Source organism: Gossypium raimondii, chromosome 2, assembly GCF_025698545.1.
Source record: "Gossypium raimondii isolate GPD5lz chromosome 2, ASM2569854v1, whole genome shotgun sequence".
In the NCBI taxonomy this organism is placed as follows: Eukaryota; Viridiplantae; Streptophyta; class Magnoliopsida; order Malvales; family Malvaceae; genus Gossypium; species Gossypium raimondii.
Genome location: NC_068566.1, coordinates 2,462,166 through 2,488,840, shown reverse-complemented (window position 1 = coordinate 2,488,840; position 26,675 = coordinate 2,462,166). Strand labels below are relative to the sequence as shown.

At 30.9% G+C, this 26,675-nt stretch overlaps 4 protein-coding genes across 6 annotated transcripts; 2 read left to right on the top strand and 2 right to left on the bottom strand.

The window, feature by feature from the left end:
* Positions 1 to 9,070: 9,070 nt before the first annotated feature.
* Positions 9,071 to 10,926, top strand: LOC105787663 (hypothetical protein). Its single transcript, XM_012614150.2, has 3 exons — positions 9,071 to 9,441; positions 9,814 to 9,970; positions 10,064 to 10,926. The coding sequence occupies exons 2-3, from the start codon at positions 9,890 to 9,892 to the stop codon at positions 10,586 to 10,588; spliced, it is 606 nt and encodes a 201-aa protein (XP_012469604.1). The 5' UTR covers positions 9,071 to 9,441; positions 9,814 to 9,889; the 3' UTR covers positions 10,589 to 10,926.
* A 1,174-nt stretch (positions 10,927 to 12,100) lies between these two features.
* Positions 12,101 to 13,964, bottom strand: LOC105787662 (hypothetical protein). Its single transcript, XM_012614149.2, has 3 exons — positions 13,786 to 13,964; positions 13,624 to 13,664; positions 12,101 to 12,421 (listed from the first exon to the last, which is right to left on the bottom strand). Exons 1-3 carry the CDS (start codon positions 13,859 to 13,861, stop codon positions 12,302 to 12,304), a joined length of 237 nt encoding a protein of 78 aa, XP_012469603.1. The 5' UTR covers positions 13,862 to 13,964; the 3' UTR covers positions 12,101 to 12,301.
* Positions 13,965 to 15,410: 1,446 nt separating this feature from the next.
* LOC105787661 (hypothetical protein) lies at positions 15,411 to 19,917 on the bottom strand. 3 transcript variants are annotated; one of them, XM_012614146.2, is made up of 5 exons: positions 19,398 to 19,914; positions 17,934 to 18,809; positions 17,593 to 17,678; positions 16,796 to 16,936; positions 15,411 to 16,359 (listed from the first exon to the last, which is right to left on the bottom strand). In XM_012614146.2, the coding sequence occupies exons 1-5, from the start codon at positions 19,728 to 19,730 to the stop codon at positions 16,215 to 16,217; spliced, it is 1,581 nt and encodes a 526-aa protein (XP_012469600.1). In that variant the 5' UTR covers positions 19,731 to 19,914; the 3' UTR covers positions 15,411 to 16,214. The 3 variants fall into 3 exon arrangements, with proteins under 3 accessions (XP_012469600.1, XP_012469602.1, XP_012469601.1); XM_012614148.2 differs by having other exon boundaries at positions 17,934 to 18,847; positions 19,398 to 19,535; XM_012614147.2 differs by lacking the exon at positions 15,411 to 16,359 and having other exon boundaries at positions 16,850 to 16,997; positions 19,398 to 19,917.
* A 4,785-nt stretch (positions 19,918 to 24,702) lies between these two features.
* Positions 24,703 to 25,662, top strand: LOC105787660 (probable membrane-associated kinase regulator 1). Its single transcript, XM_012614145.2, has one exon. The coding sequence runs from the start codon at positions 24,703 to 24,705 to the stop codon at positions 25,660 to 25,662; it is 960 nt and encodes a 319-aa protein (XP_012469599.1).
* Positions 25,663 to 26,675: the final 1,013 nt, after the last annotated feature.

The window sequence follows — 26,675 nt, the reverse complement described above, 5'->3', positions numbered from 1 at the left end:
GTCAGTTTGACTTTTATTATTTTTGAGCTAAATTTGACTCTTTACATTTTAAAAAAGTTAAATTGTTCATTTTAATGGAAATATTTACTGAAACTTTAATTTTTAACCATGACAGCTCTAATGAAATCTAAGTGTACTTCATGGTAATTTTTTTAATTTAATAACTTTTTTATATTTTTATATTTTATAATTTTTAAAATTATTTGTTGAATGACATATAAGACAATCAATGTTATGTCAGCATGAAAGTACATGTAAATTGTCATTCAAGTTGCCACACCAACATCGTTAAAAAATTATTATTCTAGTCAGCATTTCTGTTAAAAAGAGCTATTTGACTATTTTTTGAAATGTTTATGGTCAAATTTAGCTAAATAATAATAATTACCAGATTGATAAAAATGTAATGTTGAGGGTTAAATTTGACATTATGCCTTTAATACCAAAAAAAGTCATTTCAGCCCAATATTTAATATTTCACCAAAAAATAGATGAAAAAGTTAACATTTGTTAAATTTGTCGACGTGTCATACACATGAATGCCATGTTAGCTATTAATTAATTTTTTAAAATTTCAAAAATTCGAAAGGGTTGTAAAAAATATTTAAAAAAAGTATAAAATTATGAAGAGTAATTTTAATTTTAATTAATTGTTATTGTAGACTACCACGTGGATGACACATAAAAAAATTAATAGACGTTAACTTTTCCATCCATTTTGAGGTGATTTGACAAACAATGCAAGTTCAAGACTTAGACAAACAATGCCATGTTTATCGGGTTGCTCTTTGAGATTTTGAACTTTGTATTCAGGGTTTTAGGTAATATACAAGTTCTACATTTAGGTTTATTTTCTCTATACTGTACTCTCGTTTGTTTACTCATCAGTGAAAAGTCGAAATCTACTTTGCCCATGGTTTTTCCTTCTTTAAGGATTTTCCATGTAAAATATTTGTGTTCGTTATTCTCTACTTTTATTATTCGTTGATTATATAAATCGAATAATTAAGTGACCAAAAAAGAAATTTAGTAATAGCTGGATGACTACCAATATAGTTTACATTATTATTATTAATCTACACTTTAATGACACATGACATCAACCTAGATCTACTTGTATCGTTTTTTTACTCCTCGATGGACAAAATATGTATCCTAAATTTTATATAATATAAACCATTATCCTATAAATTTTTTAATAAATTATTATAAAATTTTATAAGTAATTATGAAAAAAATTCACATAAATACCATCTAAATACTAAAAAAAAAAAAAGGCTAAAGAGTTAATCCTGGGCTAATAACCCAATGGATAATCACCTCTTGCCTCTGCATGAGTTTATGGTAAGTTTTATCAACTTTTTGGGCCTGAAAATAAAAAAGAGAATTTGGGCTTTAATTCATCTTATATTTTGAGAGCAAAAGCTGCCCAAAAAGCCCCATTTACATGAGTGAAAAGTTACAATTTTTAATTAAAAACCTCTTACAATGGGATAAATCAATATTTAGTCCTAGAACTTGATAACTTTTCTTAAGTTTTTGAATTTTTTTTATTCACACTAGTCTCGAAACTTGATTGATTTCTTAATTTAGTCCCTAAACTTAGATTTTGTAAAATTTATGATGAGATGGCATCCTAAAATTGTGCCATGTCAGCACTCGAACTCACGTTCTCCTGATGACTTTACATTTTAATTTTAAAATTATGAAAAATTATAATTTAGTTATTAAGTTATTTGAAATTGATTATTTAAGTCACTTTCTCATTAACTTGTTACCTGATGTGTCAACGTGAACCCTTAAGTCATTATTCCATAAAATTTTGTTGGGGTAAATTACATTGTTACTCACCTAATTATTAGTAAATCTTTATTTTAATCACCCAGTCATTAAAAAGTTCCAAAAGAACAGTAATAGACTATTGGCATACCAAATTAACTCATAAGTTGAATAGCTAATATGGTCCTTGAACTTGAACTAAAATATCAATTTGATACTTTTAAAATTTTTAGTGATAAATCTAAAAATTAGAAAATTCTAAAAAATTTCTGAAAATTCATAATTCATTTTTTCTAAACTGATGTTTTTAAAATATATATATTTATGTGAAAAATTATTAAAATTTTTAAAAAATCACGAAATTATATATATTTTTTAAAATTCTTAAAAGTTGCCTAAAATCCCATTGTCTGGCTGCTTGACTTTACTTTTCACTGTATAGTCCTTTCCTTCCTTTCACGTGACGATGAAGCAAGTAAATCCAGTTTTTTTCTTTTGTTAATGGTCCCTATATTGAAAGTAAGTTGAAGATGGAACATGAGAAGAGCATAGTTTGATGGATCATCCAATTTCGTATTAAGAATGTAGTTTTCCATCATTTTACTATCATTTTCGTCTTAAGAATGTTTTTAAACTCACCTACATTGGAAAGAATTCCTTTGAAGGAAGAAAGTATGATCATGCCGAAGAAACTAGTTGGACAATTGACTCAAAGTCTCGTTATATTTGCAAGTATTATGATTTACGAGAAAGAAAAATAATAATTTATGCTATATATGCTCGAGAAATATTATTTTATAATCTTCCCTTTAATTAGGGGGCAATTGTTTGCCCATTATCACACACTACTACCAAGTCATCCCATCATATCCAAATGAAGCACCTATGCCTCCACAATCACCTTATACAATATGACATTTCTAATGAGACTCACATAAAAGCTCCTCCTCCTCCTGTCCATCACAATAAGAGAAAAGCTCCAAGATATATGTCAAAGTCCTGCCAAATTTGCTTCCCAAAACCACGTGTGCGTTTAGTTTTTTAGATATTTTCCAAGTTTAGCCTCTTAAGATATTCACCTTGATTTGTCAAGCTCGCCTCTCAAGGCCTACAAAGACTCTTACTAGAATAGGGTTACCTTAAACACCTCACCAAGAGGCATCATATTGGGGAAAATCACTCTATAACCTTCCCATTGTCTAGGGCAATTGTTATACCCCAAGGTAATGGCGGTGGAGCGAGAAGGGGTTGGCAGAGGCCTTGGCCCCCTTAATATGAGAAAATTAATTTTTAACCCTTTAAGTTTTATATAATGTTATGTCAATAAATGATAAAATTATGATTTAGTCATTTAAAAGTGTAAATATATAAGTTATTAAAATGGTGAAATTACTTTTTAGCTATCATAAAAACTTACAATTTAATTTTAGCTCCTTAAAAAAAATTCTGACTCCGTCCCTATTCTATGGTATATGCCAAAACCCTAACAAACTTCTCCCAAAAAAACCTCTCCAAGCACATGATGGCCCCCCAAGACCACTAACTTTAGTGGCTCTTTACATCACAGTGATGTGAACCACCACAACAAACCACCCCTACTTTTGTATTATAACAATAACACATATGGATATAAAAAATTAAAAATAAAATAATTATAAAATCGATTAACCATAATAAACAAATAAAATTATAAGAAACTCTCAAGTCTCGTATAAACATTACTTGTAGCTAGAGGTGCTTATGAGTCGGGTTGGGCGGGGTTCAGGCTAGGCCTAAGCATGACATTAACATACTTTATGTTTTCTAAGCTCGACTCAAAATATGAGCTTAAAATTTTACCCAAACCTGCCTATATTTGCAGAAGACTAACCCAAGTCCATTTTAAGCCCGCCCATATTATTTTTTAAAAAATATTTATTTTATTTCAATATTTAATAATTTTATACATTTTTTATTTACGGAAAATTTTTATATAGTCATCTTAACATTATTTTAATGTTTACATTAGAGTAGCATTATATATTTAGTATAAGTTTATTTTTTTAATGTGTTCTAAATTACATAATATAAATGTTATAAACTTAAAAATAGGTTAGACAACGGGCCTAATATTTTTACTCAAACTCTCCCAAATTTCGAACGGACCTTCAGGCTTGGACGGATAACCCGACCATGAACAAATCTACTTGTAGCGATACGAGTTTTTATAAACTCCAGTAGTGGGGGAAGTTAGGTATTATGATGAATCACCAAGTCTTAACACAAAACAATATTTCAAACACATATGATTAAATCTATAAAATCTAATATTAATGTCTCCTTAATGGGACACATATCATAGCTAAATTATACCTATTAATAAAATTTCTCATAGACAGCTTAGAATTGCATGGAGCAATGCTCCCGACAACATGCTCCAAGTGGAGCTACTCTGTTCTTTTATTTTATATTTAAAGCGAGGCATGGCGTGTTCTTCCACTGACAGACGTTGTTATTTTTAAGTGTAAATTATAAAAATAATCACTTTTATTTATCTCATATTACATTTTAGTCAGTTATGTTTAAAATGTTACGTTATTGTTTTGTTACGAAATGGTCACTCTGCTATTAAGTTCCGTTAACTCTCTAACGTTTATGAAAATAGATTTAAAAAGAAGTAATAGCTGGGTTTTAGAAAATTTTCTCCGATTTTCTACTTTGAAAATGAATTCCTCACAACGTCTTCTTCACCACTTTGGTCCTTTACCTTTGATAGTAATTTTCCAAAACCCACCTGGACATCCAATTGGCATTTAAAATCCATTTGAACTATCACGTCGAACAGTCGTTAGAGAGGTAACGGAGGTTAATTAACGACAGAGTGACCATTTTGTAACAAAAAGATAACGTAAGTGACTAAAGTGTAATACGAGGTAAACAAAAGTGACTATTTTTAGAATTTACCCTATTTTTAATTCTAAATGAAAGGTGAAATTTTGTATGAAAACAATAAAATAAAAAAAAGGGGCTAGATTCCACCACCATTCATCATTATCTTTGCTAATATTTAAATTTAATCTTTTGTACTTAAACTCTTGATTATGAAAGCAAACCCAATAATTCAAGTTTCCCAAACTTGGATGATCGTGACTCTTGTGCTTCTCAATAGCTGCTGTTTCAATTAATTTTTAATTATGTTTTTAAATAATTAAATTAAAAAAAGGGGTCATGACATTGTCACGTCTCTTAGTAAAAAATATTAAATTAGTATGAGTTAGGAATTTCATGATCCAATGATTTTTTGTTAGGGAATAATAAATTAGATTTTTTTTAATTATTTCTAAAAAAACTACACAATGCATGATTAGGTTAGGTAGCTCTAATTTTTGAGTAAATCAAGTTTTAATTACTAAAGAAAATATTAATTTTATATATGTGTGGTATATAAGCTCGAAGATCCAGGGTGGACATGCAGGTAACACATATGACAACATTTTCAGACCATTAGTGACCCATGTTTTGGCTTATATTAACAATATAATATGGTAGCTGATTGAGTATTAATTCGATTAACATCGGTATTATTGTCAATGTAGGAGAATGTTGGTTCGAGTGCGTTGAACTGCATTATCCTCCTATTTAACAGTTGATAAATATATATATATATATATATATGATAAGAACTTGTAAAAAAACACAATATATTTTAATTGATAGTATATATATTCTTCCTTTTGAATTAGACTTATTTAAAGATTGGACTGTTTTGCTTGATATTTAAAAATTAAAGGGCTCAAGTCAAAAAAAAATTTTTGAAGGGCTTAGACAAAATATTATGTCAAAAAGAAATAAATTTTGGATTAAAAATATAGACCTTTTAAAATATGAATTTGAACTAGACTTCAACGTTCAAAGCTCGAGCCTTATTTGATCGACCTATTTTCTCATTATATAATAACATATTTTATTTAAAATTTAAAACAATATAGAAAAGCTTAAAACAGGTTTGAGTTAATGATTTACAAATATGAGTTAATTTAAGAGTCCAACTTGAATCTATAGTATATATAAACTCGTGATACCAATTCAGTTATAAAATTATTAAAATATCCTTACTTTAAAGGGTAATTAATATTACTAAAATATTTTTGTTCACCCACATCGTGGGTGTGATAAAATCTAGTAACCATAGAGTGCGTTAGTAGTTAGTACCATATAGAAATGTCAACCAAACTAAACGTGACCTGACCCATAAACATATCTACTTCAAACTAAATTAAATTATGTATAACTCTCTTTTTAAAAATTAAAATATATTGCATATTTAAACATGTTCGAATCCACGTATTTCATGTTATTACGACATCATTGATACCAATAGAGCTTAAAACTCAATCGGATTATATTGTTTAATAATGCAAGAGTGATGATATAAAAAAAAGATGGTATTAAATGCACTTTTCAAGGTGGTGGGGGGGGGGACCTAATAGCAAACACCAACAACACAAGGCTTGAGATTCAGCCTTTTTACAGCAACCCCAATGGACCCACCGCCCCATACGGTTGCACCTCCCTTCGCCGGCAACTCGTGCTTCTATGTCACTCTCTCCAATTCTTTTATGTTCTTTGCTTTTAATAAAAACAAAAAATTAACCCTACTTTCTTGTAATTCATAATTCATTGCATGTGATGATGTGATCATTTTTTTCCTTCTTCCTAATTTTAAATTATTCCAATATTTTTAAAATTTTAAAAATCATGATATATAGTTTATATTTAAATATATAAAAGCATATTTTATTTTTTTTTAAAATCTGAATTATTCCTGAAAACCAAATCTATTTTATCTTCATTTATATGGTCCAGGATGGATCCTGTTCCAGTCTGTACTATGTACAGCTATAACATAACAGTGACAAATAATAAAATATATTTAATTTAGCATTATTTGATATACATCTCTAAATTCAATAATTTATTTTTCATATTATAATTTTATTTAATTATTATTTGTAATCTTAAACCTTTAAATCAGAAATATTATGTACTTTTTCTGGTAAAGTAATAACAGACAAAATGATTTAACTACACAATAATTCTATGAGCAGAGCTGTTATTTGCTTAAACCATAAAGAAAACATTAGCACCTCTTTTGGTATCTCCTCAGAAAACTTCAATCATTGGTACGTATCAAAGGCCATTTTGGCCAAGCAATCAACAATTTTATTACGGTCTTTAGGAAAATGTTGAATGTCCCACGAAACTACATTCAGCAGCAGGTGATGAATACGTCTGATGAGAGTAGAGTTCGAGCTTGAGAAAGAAGAATCTTGAATTGCTTTAACCACCTCCAAGCTATCGATTTGTATCAATACACCATCATAATGCTCGTTATGAATGAGAGCTAATCCATGAAGCATTTCCCACAGTTCAGCATCAAAGGCTGAGCATTTGTCCAAATATCTATGTATCCCATAATCCACTCTCCGTTTCCATTTCTTATGACTTTCCCTGTTATCAGTGTAGACACTAATCAACCTTTCCAGCATCTCGACTACTGATCCAAAATATTATGTATTTAAACACATTTGAACGTTACCTTCTTTTCATTGTTATAGCAACAATGATGTCATTTAAACTTAAGCTCAATCAACTTTAGCCGAGGGTGGAGCTAGCCGGCAACTAGTGGATTGGTCTTTCCCCCTATCCCTCCCCTCTAAAATGGCGAAATTATAAATTAATATAACAATAAAATTACATTTTACCCCTTCTTTTAAAATTTATAATTCAATTTTTAGTCCTAAAATTATTTTTTAAATTTGCTCTAATCCAAATCCAATCATCATCCATTTTTATTTCAAAACACATTACACCTAAAACATCTATCTTTCAAAGCCTCAATAATAACATAATAAAATATAATATATTCAAAGATTTGCCTTTGCATATTTTAATTTTAATTATTTTTGGGGATATAATACACAATCTATAAATGAAGAATCAAAGATGTTGCAAACTGTCAGCAGGCTTGGAAATATTGTCACCTTAAAGCTCCTTCAAATAAGTTTCCACTGTTGTGAACATCTAAATAATATTTATATAATAATTATTGAGAGACAACTCTTGCATATGATTGGTGAATTTGCAAAATTATGATATTAATATTCCAAATTCATGTTTCACATAAAGTTGATTGCATTAAACTATGGCTAAAATTTTAAATAAATTTCTAAAAACGCTTCAATTGAGTTTTTAAAGTATTAGTATTGTATCAATTAAGTTCTTTTGTCAATCTAATGATCGGTTTAAGCATTAAATGTTAGTTTGATATCATAGAAACATACTTAAAACACGTGGATTAAATTTTAAATTCACAATTGAGTTTTTAAAGTAATAGTATTATATCAATTAAGTCCCTTTTTTTCATTGTGTCGGATTTAAGTTCTCCAAACAGTAAATATATATGTTTACAATTTGAGTTACATGTTTTAAATATAATTCATGTTAGGTTCGAAATGACATCTAATAATAACTAAGGTAATAGCAGATTGATGAAAACTTAATTGATAGGACAATAAAATGTATTAAATTACACGACTAGTTTAAAATTTAGATCATAGTTTAAAGACGTCTTTTGCAATTAAACCTATAAAAATAAATAATATTAAATAAATATATATTCAGAAAGTTAAAATATACTCCAAGTCCATGTACTCTTCTTACACTTGAAATTTAGTCCATCTATTATTGAATTTAAAATATAAGTCCAATTGTTAACATCGTTAAATTTTTTTGTTAATTTCTTTATTACATGGTGCTACCAAGTGAGTATTTTTTTTAAATCAAAATGTTAAACCAATAGATTTAACAAAAAATAAAAAATAATGACAGTTAAAAGTCAAACATGAATTTTAAAACCTGGAAAATAAATAGACTTGTTATATTGTTCGCCATTACCCAGTCCCTAGACCGGCCTGCTACCCGACCCGTCTCTCCTTACCTCAATAGGTATATAGTTCGCTACTATGGTTCGCCTATACACTTCGTCCCCATATAGGCAAACTCATACTAGGAGGACACGTGCTAGTACTAGGAGAGGGTACGTGTTAACATGCATGAGACCTATCTGATATTAGTACGTCACATCAAAGGACCTTAGCTTATAAAAACGAAAATAGACTCTCGGGTGAGAGAGAAAAATAAATATAAAAAATAGATGAATTATATTTTAACCATATCCAAAATTATAATAAGTAAAGGAAATAAAGGTTTGGGTATTATTATATATGACGATATTATATATAAAAAAATGCATTGCTGGAGCTGTGTGAGGCATCTTTTTCATAAAGCTTGAATGGTATTGGTTAAGGGACTGAGATTTGTTTGGCATGCCTCAAACCCCAGAAGCACCCAACGCCCTTGGTTTCTGTGTAAAAGCAAAGGAATCTTAAATTCTTCTACTTCAATACACATACACATATATACATATATATATCAATGTTCTTTGCAGCATATACTAATGGGGAATGTGAAGACAACATCATCTTCACCTTGAGTTCTGTCTCTCTCTCTCTCTATATAAGCTTTCCATTGCCTTTTTCTCTTTAACAGTTTCCCTTTTCTTCTTCATCTCAAAGCTTTGATCTTCTTCCATAGCTAAAGCTCTTCAAGAATCTTTTACAGGTTAGATTTTGCTTATTCTTTTTTCCTCATGCATGTGAATTCATTGACTTTGAGAAATTGGGTGTTTTTTTTCTTGTTATTTTCAATCTTTTGTAATAAACCAGAAAAGATTTTTATTTTTTTATGAAATGATGGAGAAATAGCATTAAATACACATGTGATAATGGAAGATATTTTTGTATGACAAGAAGTTCATTATTGTGGCTCAAAACACATGTGGAACAATCAAACAAATTATACTTAAAAAGTAACTTTCTTTTATCTATTAATAATTAAAACGGATTGCAGGTTTACCAGTTCATACCATTGTGAACCAAAGATTTATCAGCTTTTTTTTCTAATTTTTTTTTGGGAATTTTGTTATTTTTACAGGTGGAAAAATAGTGAAAAGGTGATTGAGCATCTATTCATCTATATCTCTTGGGATTTTGAACAGAAACAAACTCCAATGGAGAAGCTTCTTCGACCGTACGATAAGGAATTTATGAGGATGGCAATGTTAAAACATGAAGAAACTTTCAAAGAACAGGTACATGTCTCTCTCTCTCTCTATATATATATTTATGTTTTATATGTTATCTGTTGTGTTGTAAGAGCTTGAATTGATGTTTAATGAACACAGGTATATGAGCTTCATCGTCTATATAGAATCCAAAAGACATTGATGAAAAGCATTGGAACCAGTAGAGCCGCCATTAATGGAAGCTTTCACCATGGGAATATCAATTCAAGAACCAGATTTGATTTAGAACATCCAGCTGATGCTGATGCTGATGCTGATGATGATGATGATGCAGAGTTTATAGATGAAAGTGAGATTGAACTGACTTTAGGACCAACAAAGTACATGTCGAGGAAGAAGCATGGGACTACTTCGGATTCAGGACCGAACAGCTTCTCATCTTCTTCAACTGAATCAGCTTCTCATATGAACAACAACAATAGCAGGCCAAGTAATTCTTCCATGGCGAAAAGCCACCGAGATGAATTCATTGGTCGTGAACTGAGACTCTTACAGGTTACTGATACAACAATGGGGTATCAAAATAGAAGTAAAAACAATGTTGTTGAACTTGAAGAACAATTTAGACAAGAGAGATTAAAACATCCTTGGTTTTTTCAAGTTGCAAGTATGAATATGACTTGAAAAAAAAAATAGAAAAAAAAAGAAGAAAATCCCAAGTTTATATGATTAGATTTTTAGATTAGTGTTTGTGAGGAAGTTTAGGTTCAGAGTTTCTTTTTTGGGGCAAAAATGGGTGATGGAGTTTCTTTTTTTTTTTTTTCTCTGTAAAGATCACTTTTTTTTTCTTGACTAGTAAAAACCCATTACAATGCATATTGACTCTTTTCCTATTGGTGCTTAGCTTTTTAATTAGTCAATCCTTTTTAAGTCCCACTTTGGAAGACTTTTTTCTTTTATTATTATTCTAAGTATAAGGTAAAAACACCTTTATTTTATGTTTATTATTATTATTATTATTATATGGTGTTCTTTGAACAGTTTTAGAATTCATGGCCATATCTACTCTTTAATAGAATTACATAATATAAAAATTAGTTATTGGACTTACTCGATAGATACCTTGAGAAATAAATATATATAGTCATTGCTCAGTTTAAAATCATTTTACTATTAACTTTTTTGTATGATTAATAGGAATATTTAGATTAGTAAAAAGCATGTCAAAGTGAATTTATGTTGAATGATGAAACATATACAAGTGTTAGTATGGATTAGTTTAATATGGGTTGGTCTAAATGGTTGAGTATTTGTTTGTACTTTAACAAGGATTCGAGTTTCACGAGACTCATGAATGATCTTTTATTACTAAACTTCTTATGACAAAAGAAAGAGAATTAATATAACTTTTGATCCCTAAACTTGATAAGTGAGTTTATTTTAGTACTTGAACTTGACAACTAGATTATGCTGTACTCTGAAATTGCGCTACATAATCAAATTTTGATAGAATCTAAATTCACAAATTAAAATAAACTTAATTGTCAAATCCAAATATCAAAGTAGACAATATATATATATATATACACACAAATAAGCCAAATTTAGTTACTTAGAAGCTATAACCAAATAAAAAAGTGCTAGTTTCTATATGGTCGGCACTTGGCTTCATTTCCATAATGATAACTCAAAAACCAAAGCTGATTGAAATTCTCTAAAATTAGAGATGACTTGGGGGCTTCGACAGATGCGAAAATGATGAAAAGAAAAAAAAAAAAAACAGAAATTATCTTTAAGAGGGAAAAGTATTATGAAAACCTTTATATTAATAGTCGGATTGCATTTTACCTGAAAAAATAGACAAATTAATCCTTGTAAATTAAATCAAAGAGAATCGACCTTTCAGTTAAAAATTTCATGCATTTTTACTGCAAAAAACTGCTCCTTGAACAACAGCATGGAGTACACATGGCACACTATATATCACTGCCTGGTTATTCTGTCAACTACACCAGTTTTTAATAATACAAATAGATGAATTTTTTAATAAAAAAAAAGACTAATTTGCACTTTCTTTTAACATACAGCAACTAATTTATCTTTTTCTTAGTAGAAAAAGGCAAAATGTAATTTAACTCCTAGTACAAGGTTCTCTATTGTAGGGGATAGCATTTTCCATAAAGCAAGAAGCCCAAGTGAGGAAATGATATTCCAAACAATTTTATATGTTTGTAAAAATGTTTATTTAACAGAGAAGCAGGACTGAATCAAATCTCCAATTGTTCCACACACAGCAACCTGGGTTTAAAAATCATAGCTGAGGTTTTACATGATAAGGGAAAAGATATTCCAAACAATTCTATAATATATATATGGCATTTTCTTGCTTCAGATACATCACTTCTTGAGATGAGGGAAGCAAGCGTACACATCGGATTTTGGATGCTTTGCTTCTGCGTGTTCCCTGCACTTTACCTCTGATGTTGTGCATATAAACGTTTGCATACATACCTTGCACTGCATTTTAAATGAATTAAAGGTTAACAACACTGACAATTAAACACAACATCGATCAGGCGATGAAGGTAAATGCTAAATCATTCATCCAGAATACCAACAAATGATCATATGCTAAAAGCTTTATAATCCATAAAAATCAGGCTCTAAAGGATATCCTATTGAACATCCCTACAAACATTCCTCCATAGCCAATACAATGATATAAGTTACTGTAATTCGAATTGCTACTTCTCATACTACCAATCCAAATACTTGACAATAACACACATATATATCTTAGACGTTCCTTTTTCTGCAATTCCGTTTTACGCTCATGCGTTACTGATAAGATATAAAAAGAATGGCAACATGGAACTATGCATCAGCCACCCACGCGAATGATGCCTAATGGGAAACAGATTGAATTTAAGGATGCAGAGATAAATATTTACATGAAAACCAACTAATAGCATGTCAACAGGTAAAAGTACCATGGAGGCCCTTGTACAAGAAGTCAGATTGCATTTTGCCCCCTTTGCTCAAAAAATTGGGTAAATTAGCCTCTGTACATTAGATCAAAGAGCAAAATAATCCTTTCTGTTTCATCCATTTTTACTGTTAAAAACTGATATTGTTGACACAATAACCAGACATTTACATTTGGTGTGCCATGTCTAACGCATTCTAACATACAAGACCAATTTTTAACAGTAGAAATGGATGGATTTTTTAATGGAAGGAACAGTTTGCACTTTGATCTAGTATACAAGAGCTAATTTGCTCAATTTTCGAGTAGAGGGGGCCAGAATGCAATCCGGCACCCCATACAGCCTCTCCATGATACTATTACCCATGTCAACCTAGAATTGCATTTATAATTTCATTCCCTGGCATTGACAATCCCTCATTTTTAATACATAAGCATGCAGAATAGCACATTTCAAGGCTGAGCTTTGCTTTAAGGCATTTCTCTCTTCCACATGTTAAACTTCATACAATTTTTTTAGAGTGTTAAAAGTAATCTCCAATAAAAACTCAAAACAATCCCACATATTTAGATCCCATAAAAATACAAACAGAACTTTCCAATTAACCCTTTCCTCTGTTCTATACAAAGACTATAAGAACTTTGAATACAAAGCAATGGCAAATCCACAAAAAAATTATCAAACAGCAACAAAACAAGGCAAAAAAAACCATAAAAACAAAAAAAAAATTACCTGAATCGTCATAGCTTTCTTGTTTGTTTCCAGCTGGCTGCCTGAAAAATACATTAAAACAAACAAAATTGATTACGACGATGATCTAATTCGTATGAAAACGAAGCTTTCATTTCTTTTAATGATTTTCAAGGTCATGTTGTTGAAAAAAAAAGGTGAAACCTTTAGCTGCGTTTTTAGCCTTCTCGAGATTCTTTTCACGAGCCATCTTGGATTTTTGGGCATTGCCTCCTCCCATGTCTGGTCGATTTGGCTTCAAGAAACCCTAATTTGATTAACGAGAGGGGATTCAAACTCAAATAAATTTGTTTTTGGCCAAAAAAAACAAAGAACTCGAAATTATTTGTTTTGACCAAATAAATACTAAAAAAAATATAAAAATAGGAGTATTTAATTATAGGTTTAATATACTATTTAATACATAATATTAGCTTCAATGTTCAATTTGGTACATACTTGAATATTTTTTTCTAATTTAATACTTGAGTTTAGCTTTAATATAAAATTTGATCCTTAGATCAAATTGCATCATTAGTAAAATAAATATATGTAGAAAAAAAATTCAAATGCAAGCACCAAATTAAACATTAAAATAAGACTTAAGTACTTAAACAGGACAAGATACAACCCAAATATCAAAATTGAAAAAACTTAGGTACCAAAATGAACATTGAAGCCAAATTCAAGTACCACAAAGAAGCCAAATCCATGTACCAAATTGAACATTGAAGCTAAATTTAAATACCAAATAATATACCATCCTTTAATTATATCAAACCTTTTAATGGTTAATGTATTTTCAACCATTGAACTCGCCAATTAAGTTCACTTTAGTACCTATACTTTTGTTAGTCCACTTTGATAATCGAACATGACAATCAAGTCCATTTTGATTATTAAACTTGAAAAAATATAAAAGTTTGACAATATGATACTCTAAGATTGTACTACATTATCACTTACGAGTCAAAACGGCCTAAAAAATGTATTGTAACAAAACGAGCCAATACGGGTGAGGATGTCGGACAGGATTCAAGAATTAAGAATTTATAGCAAGTATGCTATGCCAAAAACACAGACCAATCCTTTCGGTCATTCAAACAGGCACTGCCTTTTAGCTACAAACCCTTAACTCGAGAAACTTCCTTAATTCTCAACAATATTGATACCTTTGACCAGAATTTTATATTTTTGATGTGTGCATACTTTATTAAAACTCATAGTTAACTCGTAAACTCAACCTTGTCTAGAAGGAAATCTAGAGATAAAGCAAGAGATTTTAGAAAACCGAGATAAAATTTCATATTAGCCTTTTAATTGATTATAGATGTTATAGTAAATTCACTAGATCGTGTCAAGTTTAACATTGTTTCGACCTTTTAATGACATAAATTTACGAGTCAACTCGTGCCTGCAGTTTTTTTCTTCTCTTGTTTTCATTTTTCAATGCGATGAATAATAGACTTGTATACAGATTGGATTTTAGTTTGACTAAAGTTCGGATGAGTATTTCATAATTAAATCTTTTAAGTACTTGATTAGACTTGTACGCACATTAAGTGCGTTTACCTCATACCCACGTCGTGGGATCGAACTGCAAGAATTATGTGCTAATGATTTCTGCGCGCGTAACAATGATTTTCTCCTGCATGTGATACGCTCCGGAAATAAATTGAGGAACCAAGTTCCAAGATTAGGCATATTTGTTAAGCAACTGTAGTAACTATAGAAGATGTAAATGCCAAATTTCTTCTCCATTTTTTTTTTTCCAGGAAATCCAAAGAAACTAGAAAGAAGCAGAATCCAAATAGATTAGTTAGCATATCTGTTCATATATATATATATACACTCTAGATAAAGAGTAGAGAAATTTAATGGCTAAGCAGAATGAGCCACACTTGTATCTAAACTAGTAGCTTATTTTGACAAATTATACATAGTGAAACATAAACCAAAGATAGAGCTGCATAGGAGAGAGTATATACCTTGGACATGATGCCACCAGTTCTCTTTTGCTTCCATCTGATCCAACTAACAGGTAAAAAGCACAATGAGCATGAGCAGTTTCTTCTCTTCGTGATCTCGGCAACAGATGGAGGATTCGAGGAATGTTATGGTGAAGGCTGAGAAGTCCAAATGGTCTGAAAGGCTTGACGATAGTCCGAGCAGGTATGAACAGTTTATTTGAAAAGATCATTTGAATCGTCTTATCTACTTAAAGAATCATTTTCTTCATATGTCCAAATGAGAGCTTTCATGAAATAATAGCAAAACAGGATGATATATATATTCTGAAGATCCCATTACCCACATAGCGTTTCACTATGCTCGGATCAATTGAATGTCGAATGCAAAACAAGCAGCTATTTGTTTTTGACCTCAAAAGGAATCAGCTCATAGGATTCATCAAGTCGAACCCCTCGACCATTTTGTACCAAGAAATTTGCTAGTGTGACTTTTGCTTGATGCTCCTCAATCAAGTATAAAGCATACTTGCAACCAATCCTCAAGCCAAAAAACAAACGAAACATCAGTACCTTCGTGAAAGATAAAGCACATCTAGCCTTCACTAGCCCAAAGAGGTAATCATCCTAAACAAACTTCTTGTACAAACTGAGGATACTAAATAGCTTTCCTTCAACAAATTTCCAGATGGTTTGCTTCCTTATCTTTGTATCTTCAATATCGAGTGTCCTATATGCAAGGGCGAGCAAATACATAGCTGGATGCAGTCTCCTGGAACCAGTTTAATAACAAAGTAAGATACTTTCAAAGCTTAATTCAGAGAATGAACTTACAAGCTAGTTCCATTTCAAAGCAACAACTCGGTTAAAATTAAGATGAGTATACAGTACAAGAACAAGCTGACAATTTTAAAGGATAAAGAGATGAACATCAAATGGTGCCTTAATCTACAGCTTTGAAATTTCAATTTGGACAAATATAGCTAAAATAATTTGCTATTTAAGCCACTGCTGGACTTTGAAGTTCATATATAATTCAAGACACTGCAGCCTCGTCTAGTCAATAAGAACGATTCTAGCCCCATTAGAGTTAATATTGATTCAGATCAGTCAGTTATTTAGTTCATCTTTTCACATATAAGCCCAAGGGAAGTGACAAAACATGACAGCTCAAACATCTTATGCCAGATTCTTAGGAGTGTACTTACTCCTCAAATTGTTTGGTTGTATCAAACCCATCCCAATATCTTTGTGACGGGACTGTCCTGCCTTTCTTATCTCTGCCAAAAGTTTCGATGTACCAACCACCAATGTCATGCATTCCACAACGTGGTTCAAACAACCAAAATCTGTTGCCAGAACACAAAGTATTAGACTTTGCATGTCTAATCAACAAGCAATCTTCAAAACCTGAAAATGCATTTGTAATGTACAAACATGAAACCTTCAAAACTATAAAAATTAAAAATATCAGGTAACAAGATCAAGCCCAGGCCTAAACAGAAAATAAAGTGACAGTTCAACCCTAGATCCCTAGTAGACCCACAATGGGCAAATGGTTTGCGGCTCAAAGTTGGAATTAAACAAACTTCTGGGCAAGCTTCTACCCTACAAATGCTAACAATTTATATATATATATATATATATATATATATTCTAGAAATAATAGAAGACTAGCCTTATAAATCAACCACAGATATAAAGCCAAGCGGAAGTTCATTTGTTCAAGTATGTTTAACCTTCCTTGATATAAAAAACATTTACTACAGATCACCAAACTTAACCTCTTTAGTAAAAAAACATCAAAAGAAATGTAGAAGAAATAAGATAAAGAGAAAAGTAAACTCAAATAAATGATGAACCTATCCAATCTACCATATAATAAAGCGAAAAAAGCATTATCATACTCACCCTACCTACATCAATGATAATAATCAAAATTAGCTATGAAACAAGAATGCTAATGTGAGAATACTCAAAACCAGGCATTAAGAAAAAAGCTTACTTGCTTGGTGGTAATCGAGCCCTGCTACATCTACACTCACAAACAGAAACTTCCTCTCCTGCCCGATACCAGTGCATATGCTTCACCTGGAAAAAACAAATCAAAAGGGAATAGATATTTAATTGATTATGTAAATCCATCAATTATATAGCACATGCAGCACATCCAATAAACAAAATTACACAAGAAAATAAGAGAAAAAAAGAAGAAGAAAAACATGAAAATTAGGCCCGGAAAGATGGTCGATTCAGCATTCTAGATAAACTAAAAAGCCAAAGTTATATCTTGAAGGAGGGTAAAATCAAAATAGCATAGGATTTAAGGAGAACATAATTACAAACCAGCAAGGTCCTATGTTTCATTATCACATGGGTTTTTGAACCATTGCTGTTGTAAACAAAACATGATCCCTCTTCTGGGCTGGTTCCAAGTCCAGTTATTGTTCCCAGCAGAACTTGGGATCCAACTTTACGATTCAATCCTTGGCTTGAAGGCATGGAATCATCATCTGAAGTAAGAAAAACTTGTATGCAGTCTTCAACATCCTCATTTTGTGTTTCACCAGAACAGCTTTTAGGAGGGATTCTGGTGGCCACAGCTACTACCCTCCCAGATACATGCAACTCCAAGTCTCGATATGCATCTGCCACATGGTTTTTAATATCAGTTACTCGAATCTGAGAGTTTCCACCACGAATGTCTCGTTTGTCATTCATGCAAATTCTAGAATTTTGGGTAGACTGAGACATCATTGAAGTTGAAGACATAGAAGAAGTCAGTTTCTCCTTATAGTTAAAAGATAACTCAGGAACCCTATCAACCAAGCAAACCATCCCAAAAAGATCCCGCCCTGAAACCAAGTGCAGCACCTCTGTAGTTTCATACACAGACCTTTCTTCAGCTTCAAATCGATCAGGAAGAAGATTCATGGATTCAATTACAGGACCGTAATATGCTGTTTGTATCGCAGAATAAAAATCTGCTTCAAGAACATCAAAATAGCCAGTTCCAACAACGGCTTTCCTTTGAGACACTATATCATTAATAGTTAATCTATACCACTTTAACCATTCAACAACTTCCATCTGCTTATTAATTGTCATATGGGATGTGTATGTGTACAACGTCGAACCTTGTCTAGAATGTTTCTGCATAACCATTCTCTGAGATAGCAAATAGTTGTCATAATGTGCCCTCTTCTCCGAATCCGAAAGAATCTGCAATCCAGTATTCATAACACAGGCATCAGAATGCACTGTATTAAGCATACAAAGCACTTTCATTTTCATAACCAAAATACAACTGTAGAATGCATCAAATCAAACTTTATACTTTTCTTTATACAATTTGTACGACTACTCATACCCTAAACCCTTAAAACGGAGGATAATATCCACTTAAGCGCTTTTGAAGCCACATTCTACAGGTTTTGCAACAGTGAACTGAGCTAAGGTTCAACGGGCAAATCAAACTTATACTTGAAAGTACTTTACACTGCTTCATTTTAACAAAATAATGATTCAATGTAAACTAAATTCATTACGAAAACGATTCAAATGTCATCTATTTCCAATTTCCAGCCCTAAAGCGGTTTCAAGGGGAAAAAAACCATTTAGTGTAATGTCCAGCCATTTTTAGCAAAATTTCATAAAACTGAATTAAATGTGTTCAATTTATTATCATTTAAACATCGGAAACAAGTTTCATATAATCAAATTCAGCTAGTAATTGAAGGCGACACAAAATAAACACATTCATATCAACATACAGGACTGAATTTGAGAGAGAATTAATCGCAACAATACCTCGTAAGCAGCGAGGATCCGAATGAAACTGTTCGAAGACGCAGATGAATCGTTCTTGGAATCAGCAAGGTCCGGATGAGTTTCTTTCGCCAACTTGCGAAACGAAGCTTTGATTTCAGCGAACGAACTGGTCTCGGCAACACCTAAGATATCGTACGCGTTCTCTCCAGGGAACTCGGTCTGAGTCGCCGAGCCAGCTCCGGTGCTGAACCACTGAGTTCTGGAATTCGGATTCAACAACAGAGAGGAGCATAAAGAATAGCTATAACGATTTAATTGAATAGAAAAACAAGGAATTCTCCGATAAAAGTGTAATCCAGATAATAAAGACATTTTCAATTAACGTTTTTAAAATTTTTTAAAGATTTTTCGAATCGAAATTTGGAAATATATATTTTAAAAAAAAACGATTGTAGAGTCACTGTGAGTGCATAATTGAGATGAGAGTGAGCTGCCGAGTTAATTGCAGAGCGGAAACGGAGGGTATCGGGTCGGAGAAAGGAGACAGTGATAGAGTCACTGTGAGTGCATCAAATGACATGTTTTTCAGCTATCATGCCACGTGGACTAACTTTTATATAGCACGTGTTGTGATGGGGGGAGATTTGGTCCACAGTTATGGGCCCTTGAACGATTTAAGCCCAATTGGTTGAAGTCTATGGGCTTTCATAATCATTCAAAAGAAAAGTAAAAATAAAAAATTGGAAAATCAGAAATAAAAAATAAAAACACAAATAAATACTAATTTTAATAAATATTTAGCTTTTATTTTTTTTTAAAATTTATGTTGAGTTTGACAATGTTTGAGATAGATTTTTTTAAAATTTATGTTGAGTTTGACAATGTTTGAAGGTGGTTCCAATAATTTCTTTAGAACTCAATTATGTACTTTATCTGGATTAATACACCCATTTACTTTCAATCCAATTAATTTGATCGACTAATCCAATTCGATTCAAATAGCATCGTTGGTATAAATTTTACGTAGACTTACGAGAATCGGGAGTTGAAACTATGGATGAATTGTCAAATTCAACAATAATCGATGACTTTTGTCACTCGAGCAAGTTGGCTTATTGCTAGAGGAAGCCATGCTCATATTAAGTGTTGAATATCTTATATCCAAATATTTTAGAATCAGATCGATGGATGAATCGATTAAGTCATTAATTTGCGGTTTGATTAGTTTAATAAATAATTTATTAAAAAATATAAAATTGAATATACTATTAAAAATGGAGAAAATCAATTCAGCCGCCAATTCAATATGTTTTTAAGTCCGATTTCAATCAGTTCACAAATCACCGAATCTAACTCGTCTTTCCAAATCGATTTCCGATCAAACCTGTTTGACTAACCGATCAGACAAGGTTCCACTAACCACACCACCTTTGATCAATAACATCATTTACCAAAAATGGACCTCCTCAAAGAGACCTATGGGAAGAGGCATCAATGCCATTACCCGTTTTTAAATCCAAAACACTTAGAAATAAGATATTATGAGATAAATATCAAAGTTATTCATAAAATTAATTCAATATATAATGTTATACATGAATTTTGATTTTGTATGATTTTATACATGAAATTTTAATTTGATTTGGTTCGTTTTCACAAATCACTAACAACATTATCAAATCAGCACCATTTTATGTTGATATATTGCATGCACAAACAATTATATTAATACAATATGAAAATAAACGTAGTATTCATTTCTTTAAATGTGTATGCAGTTGAATCAAAATCAAAATTTTATGCATACATATAAACTGTAATTCAACTTTCACGTGTATAGTTCAACCAAATCAAAATTTATGTATCAAATTATACCTTGAATCAAAGGTGACTTATAAATTTTAGATTTATCCTTAAGACTGTCCTATTTAGATTAATTTACTTGATTCACACTTGACAGAATATAATATTATGATATATTTTATTAAATTGTTATTTCTCTTAACTAAACTAAAGAAGAAAAATTAAAGTTTTGTTTAGATTCTCAAGATATTTATTATTATCATTTTTCAATTTTATTTTCAAAAATAGTTTCCATTTTTATTTTTAAAATTTAAAAACATGTTTTACTGCTTGGTAAATAGAAATGTTTTTTAATAATGAAAACATGTTTGGTAATTTTTTTTAAAAGTAAAATAAAAATATATATTCATATAGATTGGGACTAAGGTATCAAATTTAATATTAGAAGAACTGTTGAAAAATATTTTGTGTTTATATGGACTTGAACGAGAGTCAATTCGTCTAAAGTTAAAAACATTTCTTTTCACCATTTTCACTTTTACAAAATATTTTTAATAAAAGTAATTTTTTTATTATTTTCCAAAAATCATTTTAGAAATTTCGTGAAACAAGTTTTCATCAATGTTTTCCATTTTCCAAAAAAAAAACGGAAACGAAAATGGTATTTGTTCAGTGAAATCAAATGCAGCCTAAAACATTCACAACAACAACAACAAAATAATAATATAGAAATATTTTTTTTTCTAAATTAATAAATGATAAAATAATGTGGAAAGGAAACTTAAATAGAATAGTATTAATTAAAAATTATATCAAAATATTGAAGAATTTAATTAATTAGTATTTTTTGGGTACTTTTTACGTCCATCTTACAGTTGATATTCAAAGTTAGTGGCTACCCCTTATTAATATTATTATTTGATATAAAACCTAAAACCACTGAAAATCCTTCCCCAATCCTTAAATAAAAAGATAAATGAACCCATGTATTGACCTGATGGCTATGGTGTTCACCACCTCATATGTGGTTTGAATTTGAGTCGCGCTAGTCGCATTGCTGTTAGGACTTTGCCCTCCTCTTACAATTTACTAAAAGAAAAAAGATAAATATACTTTAACGTGCTCGTTTCAATTTCAATTTTCAAATTTAATATAAAGATATGGAAATGTTAACTTTAGCCTTTCATTTATAAAATTTAAAATAAATTTTAGTGGTCCATAAATTCAAATATATATATATATATAAATATATTTCTTTTCTGGACATTTTTAGTTGGTGCAGTAAGCTTTTACCTTATATCCAAACAGAAGTCATTCCTTTCCTGCTTCATCAGCAAAGGCAAAAACACCTTTCTATAACAAAGAAAAAAAATATAGACCCAATGAGTCACATTCTTTCTATCAATCCAAAGGTCCCTCAAAAACATTCAAAATCTTTTTTTTTAATATTCTTTTTATTTTTATTTATAGCAATTTAATATTACCTTTTGAATTTAAAAATATAAGTATAATTATTAATGCTATTAAATTTTTTTTTTGCTAAATACATATTCATTATAGTGTCGTTTTATTTTGTTTTTATTTTGTTACTTGACTATCAGGTGAGTATATTTTTTTATTATTTCAAAATGCCACACTAGCAAGTTTAATGTGAGAATTTTAACAATGTTAATAGTTAGACTAGAGAGGCTAAAACTTACATTTTGGTCACTCAATTTCAAAAAGTTACAAAATGGTTACTGAACTATTCAAAAGTTTTTTTATTCAAATCATTAACTATTAAAATCACCCCTATATACCATTCTCTGTTCGCACCACTTACGCCAATTGAAAGCTCTCCTTCATTTTCTTTTCTACATTTCAGGTTTTTTTTTCATGAAATAGCTTTGTACGTCATGTATCTACAAACCAAAACCCAAACATCTTTCTTCTCCAATTTCCGACATTGACAGTCAGATTGACTTAAATCTAAGGTATGTTCTTCTGCTTATCAACGGGTAATGATCCACCATAACGATCGTCGAATTTTTCCTTGGAGCTCGCTAGCCGAACTTTTTAAAATAGTTCAGTGACTTAAATGAAAATTTCTAATAGTTTAATGTCCATTTTGTAACTTTTTAAAGTTAAATAACTAAAACATAAACTTACTAATAGTTTAGTCCTCAAGTGTAATTTACCCAATTATAAATATATGAAATTGTCAAGACCACCGACTATAAGAATATAAAGAATTTTTCTTAAGAAAATGTCAAAAGAAAAAATTATATAAAATTGAGAATAATATTAAAATTAGCAATACCAACCCTTTTATTTCAAGTCTCTTTTAGTCTCAATCTCGAGAAAACATGAGTGATATGCCATTTTCAACTGTTCAAAAATTTCTTTTCCGTGAATCGACCAGAAATAATTCCATTCATTAGATAGGAATCCTAGAGATTGTCCATCATTGTTTGACGTTATAAGTATCCCTTTAGATAGATATTTATTTTCTCTACGTGCGTTTAACTGTTTTTTTATCTTATATTACAGTATCGTTATAGTATCTAACCGTAAATAAACGCGCCGTCTATCCAAAAGGACCCTAGATCAACTTATTAGCATCTATGTAATTATGAATCTCATCCCTCTTAATTAAAGTACAAAGATCGGGTTTTGATAAATTAAAGTAGAGAAATTATTAAGGGTGTAATCGAGTTGAGCAGAGCTCGATCAAATGTTTGTTTTTAAGCTTGAGCTACTCAAATTCGAGTTTGATTGAGCTCATTTGTCAATTTTTGTACTCAAGCTTAGCTTTGAGCTTGAGCTCGGGTCGATAATTAAGTTTAGGGTTAATAATATATAATAATGGCAATATAAAAAAGATGAGAAACTCGATAAAGTTTGCGAGCCTTTTAAGTCAAGTATTACTAAGCTTGAATTCGAATTTTTTTTTAGTCGAACTTAAATGACTCGTGAGCATCAATATCTCATTTACACCATTAATTCCAACAAAATTAACAACTAACTCGACTTTAACTAACTAATCCGAATTAATCTGAAAGAAAACTTATTCATTTACATAGAATAAAACTCAACCTCATATCTCGATCCCAAAATTGCAACCATTGAGTAAAAATCACATTCATCTCGATTTTTATAAAGTAGAGGATGACATTTATACATATTAAACATTCCATAAACAATTAATATAAAGTTTGCATGCCAGATTGTCTTTTAGCTTCTTCTTTTTTTTTTAGCCTTTACGTTTTAGCCCCACCAAAGCATAAATTTTAACCCCCTTTGTCGTCCCCAATAGCCTTTGATAGCTTTTTAGCTTTGGTTTGGCTAATGGCCGGCCTTATAGTCCCCTTCTGTTTCACTCTAAAATCAATAAAACACCAACACCATATTTACTTCCCCTGCACACTGACCCTCTGAATTTTCCATTGTTGTTTCACCATTATTACTCCTTTTTCAGTCTCTCTGTCCAATTTCAAATTTTACCCTTTCGGATTTTACTATATAAATCCTTTTCTTCTATAACCTTTTTCATCTCATAGCAATGGAGAGTTACGAAGAAAAACGGGAAGTTGAGGATGAAGAACAAGAAGAGGCTTTGTCACTCTGTGATTTGCCTGTGAATTTGATTGAAGAAAAGGAATTGAAAAATGAAGAAAATGGTGAACCATCACAAGAAGAAGATTTCAACTTCGGTTCATGGCCTGGCCATGGTGGTTCGTTTAGGTCCGAGCCAGAAATGTGTGTAGCTGATGAAGTGTTCTTCCAAGGCCAAATCTTACCTTTGCGTCACTCAGTGAGTTCCGACACCGGGTTCCGTCGTCATGACAGCCACAACATGTCCCGGTCCTTGTCGAGGTCAGAATCCATGGACCATGGTTCATTAAGTAGGTTCACAAGTGTTAGTAGCAGTAGCACTAGAAGCAGTAGCCATTACTCAACGAGTAGTACTAACTCGAAATCCGGTATGAAAATCCGAAACAACTTCAACACACACCCGAGCCCAAAACCTCAAATCCGATCAACCCGAACCGCCGTCAACAGTCGAATCCAACGATCATCGTCGATGTGGGATTTTTTCAAGATAGGTTTGGTTCGAGCACCGGAACTCGGGTTACAAGACTTGAAAATGAAACCTCGAAATAAAAATTCCGTCAGTAGAAACAGCAGTTGTAATAGCAGTAACAGCAGTTCAAGCACCAAGCTCGTTAACAATGGCAGCTCCACCGCCGAAGTTTCGAAGAACCAGCAAGAATCAAACAAAGGGTTAGTAGAAAAACGAATGGGGTTGTTCAGTGGGTGTACATGTTCAGTTAATGCAGTTGAAACAGTTCCATTGAACAACAACAACAACATCAAGAACAGTGACAAAGACAAAACAACATCGCATGCTGCTGCCGCCATTGAAGATAAAAAGAAGAAAAAACAAGCTTTGTCTCGTCATCGAACATTTGAATGGATAAAGGAACTTTCACATGCAACAAGTTATGTTGACGAAGCTTAAAGAAAAGAAACACCCTCGCATGCTTTTTTTCTTCTTTAGATTTATGAATTTGAAATAGTTTAAAGGATGAGGCTCTTGTACCTAGAAGAAAAAGAAAAAGAAAAAACCTTTCCATCACTGTTTCTAAAAGGGATTTGAAGTTGTTTAATTATTGATTTTCTTTTTTTGTTTGTTTGTTTTTCCAGTTCATGTTTGTGATATTATATGAATATTAATGATTGGATAAATAGTAGCCGCCGTGATGGGTGGAAATTAATCAAGTAATGTGGCGGTGGTAGTGGACCAGTGGTGGTGGAGGTGATTATAATGATTAAAGTGTTTTTACTTTAAAAAGGACAATCAAAACGGGAAATTCATTGACTGTCACTATAAAAGCTCACGAGAGGAGACATGAAACACAGGGAAAGCCATGGAAAGTAAAAGAAAAATGTTTCATGCAGTCAAAAATAAAAATTTTCATTTTACTAAAGGGTTAAAAAAAGTACGATTGAATTTAGATTATACAAAATACATTCAATTTAGTCAAAAATTATAAAATATAAAATAACAAGTGATGGGCATATTCAAATATTAGAAATAATATTATTTAAAAATATTTAAAAATTTAATTTTATAAATCATAAAATTTTGTAAAATAAAATTTGGATAATAACTCTTTCAATTTTCGTTCCCATTTTGTTCTTTTTGATGATTTTATGATAACAGAAGGGAAGAATAATAAATGGTTTTGTCTGTTTCTTGTACTGTCTTAATAATTCTACCTTGTATTGTGTCTGATTTTGCCCATTTTGTTGGAAGTTCTTTTATATTTTTTAATATAATTTTATTTGTAAATCTAGTGAATTAAAAATATTATTTTATTTTTAAAATAAATTATTTTCATATTTGAGATTAACATAATCTTTTTATAAAAAAATGCTTTCCATCAATTGGACATATCCCACGCATGTGAAAGTCTACTCCACCATTTTAGTGTTTTCTTTGGTTAAATTATAGTTTTGGTCCTCTTTTAT

What these genes read in the sequence shown, in the direction of transcription:
- LOC105787663 (XM_012614150.2), top strand. Translation starts at nt 9,890, where the DNA reads ATGGAGAAGCTTCTTCGACCGTACGATAAGGAATTTATGAGGATGGCA. An exon ending in AAGAAACTTTCAAAGAACAG is followed by an intron (nt 9,971 to 10,063) that starts GTACATGTCTCT and finishes TAATGAACACAG; the next exon opens with GTATATGAGCTTCATCGTCT.
- LOC105787662 (XM_012614149.2), bottom strand. Translation starts at nt 13,861, where the DNA reads ATGGGAGGAGGCAATGCCCAAAAATCCAAGATGGCTCGTGAAAAGAAT. An exon ending in GGCTAAAAACGCAGCTAAAG is followed by an intron (nt 13,665 to 13,785) that starts GTTTCACCTTTT and finishes TGTATTTTTCAG; the next exon opens with GCAGCCAGCTGGAAACAAAC. An exon ending in AGAAAGCTATGACGATTCAG is followed by an intron (nt 12,422 to 13,623) that starts GTAATTTTTTTT and finishes TTTAAAATGCAG; the next exon opens with TGCAAGGTATGTATGCAAAC.
- LOC105787661 (XM_012614146.2), bottom strand. Translation starts at nt 19,730, where the DNA reads ATGTCTTTATTATCTGGATTACACTTTTATCGGAGAATTCCTTGTTTT. An exon ending in GGATCCTCGCTGCTTACGAG is followed by an intron (nt 18,810 to 19,397) that starts GTATTGTTGCGA and finishes ACTGGATTGCAG; the next exon opens with ATTCTTTCGGATTCGGAGAA. An exon ending in GCTCGATTACCACCAAGCAA is followed by an intron (nt 16,937 to 17,592) that starts GTAAGCTTTTTT and finishes TTCTGGCAACAG; the next exon opens with ATTTTGGTTGTTTGAACCAC.
- LOC105787660 (XM_012614145.2), top strand. Translation starts at nt 24,703, where the DNA reads ATGGAGAGTTACGAAGAAAAACGGGAAGTTGAGGATGAAGAACAAGAA.